Source organism: Vittaforma corneae, assembly GCF_000231115.1.
Source record: "Vittaforma corneae ATCC 50505 unplaced genomic scaffold supercont1.6, whole genome shotgun sequence".
Taxonomy (NCBI): Eukaryota; Fungi; Microsporidia; family Nosematidae; genus Vittaforma; species Vittaforma corneae.
Window position 1 is genome coordinate 53,574 of NW_006889839.1, and position 6,728 is coordinate 60,301.

The window sequence follows — 6,728 nt, forward strand, 5'->3', positions numbered from 1 at the left end:
TTGTTATTATTTAATTTAAATAAAGCGTATTAGCATAAAAACTTTCTTCACAGTACTTGAAATGTTCAGAAAATTTTAGAACACAGCCCTTCTTCATGAAAAGAAAGGTCGGATTGATAATTGGATATAATGGCGAAGGATACCACGGTCTTCAGTATAATAACGACTTAAAGACTATAGAGAAAGAAATAATAGACATTCTTCTAAGAAATGAATGCATAACGGAAATAAATTCAAAGGACCCACAAAAGATCGACTTGAAGTCATGTTCAAGAACAGACAAGGGCGTACACGCATCTTTTAACGTAGTATCAGTTAAAATAATACAAGAACCCACATTGGAGCTGTTTGAAATTCTGAAAAGAGAATTCTTAGATAAGGGAATGATCCTTTATAAGCTGATCAAACTTCCGAAACGGTTTTTAGGGCATAAATGCGCAAGAAGTCGCATTTACAAATATGTTCTTCCTACATATGTCCTCCAAGACAGCAATTTTGAAGAGGAGTGTAAAAATCTTGAAATCAAAGATAAAGCAGCAAATGACAACAATGAAGAGAGTTCGGATGACTGTTCTGAAGAAAAGGCAAAGCCAGCTAGGACGTACAGCAAAAGCGAGTTGGACAAAGTACGAGGATGCAAATCTGATTCAATCGATTTGTTCACAAAAATGATGAACTGTTATGTTGGAACAAAAAACTACCACAATTTTACATTGAAAAGAACAGAAGGGAGTGCACAGAGATTTATAAAACAAATAACGGTATCAGAGCCATTTTTAGACAGTGATGTTGAATATATTGAAATTAAAATTCATGGACAGAGCTTTTTACTGCATCAAATTAGAAAGATGATTTCGTTTGCAGTTTTAAATTGCAGATATGCCAGAAACAATTATCAAGCCAACTTTGAAAAGGCCCTCTCCAAGGAGGATGTTCACATACCAAAATGCCCTTCCCAGTATTTATTTTTAAACCACATATTTTTTGAAGACTTTAATACAAAAAGGTCTGAACAGGGGGCTGAAAAGATTGAAATTAATGAGAGTGACAAAGAAGTGTTTGAAAAAGAGAAAATCTACCCCTCAGTTCTCAGACTAGAAAACATTTATGAATGGTTTAAATACTTGGATGCTGTTAGATTTCACCATCAAAATTTTGACATATTTAAAAAAATCAATCAACTTAATAAATAGTCTTTACTTAGCAGTTCAAGTGTAGGACAATGTAAAATCCAAGATATTTAATTAAATTGGCAATTCATTTCAAACCAATCAGGCAGAAAGCAGCATTCCTTTGTCTAATGCTGATCTTTTCATTTCTTGAATAGTTTCCTTTGATCATTTATAAACACAGAAATCTTCTGAAACTGTGCATTTAGCAGTTCAAAATTTTGTTCCATTCTCTGGAATTCCTTGTCAAATCTTTCCAGGGCTACTGCAATACTTTCTTGGGTCTCTTTGTGATTATTTTCCACCATTTGGGATAGTAACAGAATAGATTTATAAATCCAAACAAATAATTTTCTAAATGATAGCAGAACAGCACTGATGCAAATTACGTCAAAAGCATCATTTTTTGAAATGCCCACATAACCAGTCTGTTTAAAATGTCATTCTATAGTTTAAATTAGAAATGACATCTTTTAAAATTAATACAATAACTAATACTGAAATACAAGTTTAACCACACAGCTAGCATTCATCCAGTACAACGAATTACTCCTTCCTTATATTAGATATTTAATTTTTAATATCAAAATTTTATATTAATATAAACATTACCAATTAACATTTATAACCGTAATGCCATGCAAAGATGCTTGCAGGTATTTTTCACTCACCATTCACAATCCTCCTTGTTTTATGTCAAAAATTTGTTGGATGGCAATGCCCCTAAATGGGATTTTCAACCACTTTAAAAAGCAATACTGTAAACGAATGGAAAGATTATTATTTGGACTATGACAAGCTTCGGTTACGAATAAAAAATAGGGATTTTAGAACAATGCTGTACAACGAAGTCAACAAGATTAACAGTTTCTATTTTCTGTTGGAAAGAAAAGCAGTAGACGAGAAGAACATTCTATTCAGTGATATTATAACAGAGTTTCCGATAGAGAGTGCACATGAACCGAAGACACAAATAAGAAACATTGACATTGAGGATGCGAATCTTAGTACTGGGGTTGGTAATACCGATCTTGATGACCAGGATGAAATGGATTTCGATACGTTCAGGAGTAAAAGACTGAATGAGTCAGGAAATGAAAATAAATCCATGCTTCATAGTGAAGGATTTGCTAGCCTGATTCCACTTCAAAAAGGCTACACAAAGCGAAAAAAGGAGAAGCACATCACAGAGTTTCTCCATAGCTTAGTAAAAATTAAGGCGTACAGGGACTTGAATGCGACAGGTCTTTTGAAATTAGCAAGGAGATACGCCACTGTAAATAAAAATGAAGTTTTTTACAACAAATTCAATGAAAAACTCAAGGAAACCTACTTTTATAAATCAAAAAGGATAGATTCCATTCGAAGTGCTGTAAAGAAGATGTACAAACAGGTTTTTGCAAAAGATCAGCCTGAAAAGGCAAAGACAATATTCAAAAGACTCGGTAAAGGCACAAAAACACTTGACGTTTTCTATTTGATGAGTGGGTTATTGGTGGGGTCAGGCGTGACAATTGCGGCATGGCTTTACGATTTAAATTCTGAGGAGTATAGATTTATGACAGCAATCAACAACATACTTATTGGCTTCCTTTTTTTTGGTCTGTGTCTCAAAGCCTTTAAAAACTTTTCAATCAATTATAAGTTTATTTTCAACTTTGATGTTGCGTCATCTCTTAATAACTCGATTTACTTTATGATTATCTCATCAATGCTGTTCCTAAACAGCTTTCTTTTCCTCATTCGATCTGACTTTGAAAGCTATGTAGTTTATTTACAGCTATTCTTTCCACTGGCATTTCTCTTCAATCCCTTGGATATGTTCTATCTAAATTCAAGAATCTACCTGATCAGTGTGTACACACGGGGAATTCTTCTTCCAATGTCTACAATTAGGTTTAGACACTTCTACTTTGTTGATATTTTACAGAGTTTTAGATTTCCCTTTGAGATCATCGTTGGACATTTCCTAAGCGAATCTCAGCTCAAAGAGGGATATCCACTGATGGCATTCAGTCTGTTTCCAATTGTAAGATTTTTACAATGCATGAGACGTTTCTATTCATCTAGGCTGTTTTTTCCACACGTAGCAAATGCATCAAAATACACACTTATCTTTATGGCTGTATTTTTTGAAGCTTTTGAAAAGTTTTCAAGTCAGACTGATGACCCAAATAATACTTTGAGATTCTTGAAATACATCTTTAAACTAATGAGCACCACATCATCGTTCTGCTGGGATATATTTGTTGATTGGGTAATACCTAGAAACAGATACATGTTCCCGTACATGTTTTATATTTTTGCAGCTGGCACAAATTTTCTGGTTAGGTTTTATTGGATTATTTCACTATCCTTCGCACATCTTTTTGACGTTTCAATACCCGAAAATCCAATTTTGATGAGTGTTGCTGAGATAGTTCGCCGGTCTGTGTGGACTGTTATTCGTGTTGAGGTAGAGCATTTGAATAACTGTGATGAGCTTAAGTTCAAGAAGGCCATCAATCTTACTGCTGGTGAACTCTTCTATAAAAAGGACATTGATGAAAGCTACCAAGCTAATATTAGTAATATTATGACAGAAACAGAGTTTGAAACAGAGATGGAGGAGAAAAACAAGACAGAGATGGAAACAAAAGGTGCAACCCTTGAATACTCTGCAACAGAGGAGGACAGCAATGCAAACAATGAGGATATCAACTCATACGAAAATAAAGGATCGACCGAGTCACATGAAGATACTGAATAACATTCAAGAGATCAATAAATGTTTTATTTACTTTATGTTATTAAATAATGACTGTATGATAGTTAATACGTTAGAGATAATCAAAAGCTAAGGAGATATAAAACACTAATATTCTCTTAAGAATTAATTTAATCATTAAATGCTAGGAGGATTTGGGTTTGCACAAACATTATCCAAGTTGTCTCCCTTACCAAAGCAGACAACACTGGTAGAATCATCAGCAGTATTTTGTATACCAAAAAGGCTTGCCACATAATCAGAGAGATAATCAAACGAGTTAGATACACTCTGCTTGATGGCATTAATATCAAATGAATAAAGGAGTATCAAAATTAAAAGACAAGTAAGTAAAGCCATACGGAAATGTAAACGCTTATTCTCAGTGCGATAGTTTTCAAATTCATCATGAGAATCACCACCATTATTATGCACATCAGGATTCAAGTAGCTGTCATCTCTGGAACCACCATTTTCCTGTTTATCAGTTTGACCGTCCAAGGATGGCGTATCCTCGTTGTTTTTTACGCTTTGCTTCACTGTCCCCACTGCAGTATTCCTTTGATCAGGATGCTCAACATTAACTGTCGCTTCAGATGCATGATCCCCTGCATTTGGATCAGTTTCCATAGGCTTATCATCTAAACGTTCTGTAGAAACGTCCTTACTATCGGTAGTGCCAGTCAGACTTTTAATATTTTCTTGATTAGTAGGTAGCTGCTGTTCAGTAGCTTTAATAGAATCATTATTTTCACCATTAGAGCTAACATGATGAACATTTTCTTGATGGGTAACCTGGCTATCACCACTAGTAAGGGCAGCATCATCTGACGGATTTACAGAAGACTCCTGCTGAACTTTAGTAGGCTCAGATTCTTCCACAAGAGACGGCTTGTCAAAACTTACTGGTTCACTTTGTTCTGCGCTTGGAACACTTACTGGTTCACCTTGAGATGTACTTATAACATTTGTTGGCTCACTTTGCGTACTTACAATATTTGTCGATTCGCTTGACATAGTATTTACTACACTTGCTGGTTCGTTCACAGTGCTTACCACATCTGTCGACTCGCTTGGCATAGCATTTACAATGTCGGAAGTGGGAGAGTTTTCAGCTACTGGCTTATCTAACACAGGAGCCGCTTCGATTTGAGATGCTGTTGTAGAACTAGATTCAATGCCAATACCAGAAGTTTCCAATTGATCAAGAGAGATGTTTCTTGAAACGTCATCAGCATTGGCCAAGGCTAAGCTACTGTCAGCAGGTGTATTAGAAAAGACATCACTAACATTAGTACTTGGCTGGATAGTAGCAGGATCTGGCTGTGTAACTGTTAAAGATGTGAAATCCTGAGGCAACTGTTGTCCATCATCCACAATAAGGCTAGGCGTAGTCTCACCAACTACATTTACATTACCAACAACTTCTTTACTTGCAGCTTGCATGGAATGGGATAAAAATTTTTGCAGTTAAAAAGATTGGTGTCAAAAAAATAAAAATTGATAATTAAGTTTAGAGACCACAAAGCATAATCTTCAAGAATCAAAGCAAACAGTGAACAAATATTCCGGATGATAGATCATTAAACAGTGTCGTTAATTAGATGGGAATTCATGGTGTTGGACATTTTCAAGTGATGATTAACTTTAAAGACGGATCAATTAATATTTTAAACTATGTACAACAGATATTTGAAATATAAATTATTTACAAACCATAGATTGGCTTTTTTACTGTCTTTTGAGTCTAATCAATCACTTCTGATAATGCTATCATTTTTTGGAAATGCCACTAGAAAATCGAAAAAATTGATTGATTTGTTCAAAAGACATACCAGCACTCATAAACATCAATCTGTCATACTTACTACAAATTACACATGCATTTCAGTCTCATTCTCACATTATCTTACAAGCCTGCTCTTTTCGTCTCAGAAAGATTTTTACTTTGCTCAGCAAAAGTTTTCTCCATAAAATGAATCAAACACTGGAAGAATATGTCAGGGAAATAATCGACAAACACAGCCTGGATTGCTACGTTATCTTTAATTCTGACATTCACCTGAATGAGTACATACGAAAGAAGGACATGAGAGTACTTCAAATTTCCAACTTTTCTGGCTCAAATGGCACTGTTGTTATAAGCAAGGAGCCTTGTCTAATTACAGATTCAAGGTATTACATCCAAGCCCAGAATCAATCTAGATTTCCCTTATTTAAAGACAAATTGTCGGCATATATTATTTTAAAACAGTATAAAAAAGTCAGTTTCGACACCAAAACAATCTCATCAACTCGATTTAAGAAACTAATGGAAACGTTCTCTGAAAATTCCATTGAGTTCGTTGAAACTGAATTCAAGTTTGATATCAAGTTTGAGGATGACCAGTACAACAGCCTGTCTAATGAGATTGTCTACTTAGAGCAATACAACTTAAAGAGCTATTTGCACTTCTCAGATGCGTCAGAAGGACTTGAGTACGATCCAGCCATCAAGGAATATCTTTCCTCACTTGGGTTTAATAACATCGATGGAAATGTAACAGGCTCGCATTATCAGGATAAGATCAAAAGAATTAGAAATATTGTTGACGGAAAAGTCCTCATTATTACTGAGCTTGATACAATAGGATGGGTTTTGAATTTAAGGGGATTTGATATTGAATTTAACCCGGTCTTCTTTTCATTTTTAATCCTAACGAAAGACGAAGTGCTGTTGTTTACAGATAAGGACATTGCATTGGATATGGTGAAGGTCTTACCATACAACGAGTTTGAAAGATACTTAGAAACGATTGTCGAATGCCCTGTCA

General features: G+C 34.9%; 4 protein-coding genes across 4 annotated transcripts; 3 read left to right on the forward strand and 1 right to left on the reverse strand.

The window, feature by feature from the left end:
• Positions 1–95: 95 nt before the first annotated feature.
• Positions 96–1,193, forward strand: VICG_00899 (tRNA pseudouridine synthase A; the record flags this gene model as incomplete). The annotated part of the gene is made up of 1 exon (XM_007604284.1): positions 96–1,193. One exon carries the CDS (start codon positions 96–98, stop codon positions 1,191–1,193), a length of 1,098 nt encoding a protein of 365 aa, XP_007604346.1.
• Positions 1,194–1,896: 703 nt separating this feature from the next.
• Positions 1,897–3,918, forward strand: VICG_00900 (uncharacterized protein; the record flags this gene model as incomplete). The annotated part of the gene is made up of 1 exon (XM_007604285.1): positions 1,897–3,918. The coding sequence occupies one exon, from the start codon at positions 1,897–1,899 to the stop codon at positions 3,916–3,918; it is 2,022 nt and encodes a 673-aa protein (XP_007604347.1).
• Positions 3,919–4,053: 135 nt separating this feature from the next.
• On the reverse strand, positions 4,054–5,361 carry VICG_00901 (uncharacterized protein; the record flags this gene model as incomplete). Its single annotated transcript, XM_007604286.1, has 1 exon — positions 4,054–5,361. The coding sequence occupies one exon, from the start codon at positions 5,359–5,361 to the stop codon at positions 4,054–4,056; it is 1,308 nt and encodes a 435-aa protein (XP_007604348.1).
• A 529-nt stretch (positions 5,362–5,890) lies between these two features.
• Positions 5,891–6,727, forward strand: VICG_00902 (uncharacterized protein; the record flags this gene model as incomplete). Its single annotated transcript, XM_007604287.1, has 1 exon — positions 5,891–6,727. A coding segment is annotated over one exon (837 nt), but the record flags the coding sequence as incomplete, so codon positions are not given.
• Between the last annotated feature and the right edge of the window lies 1 nt (position 6,728).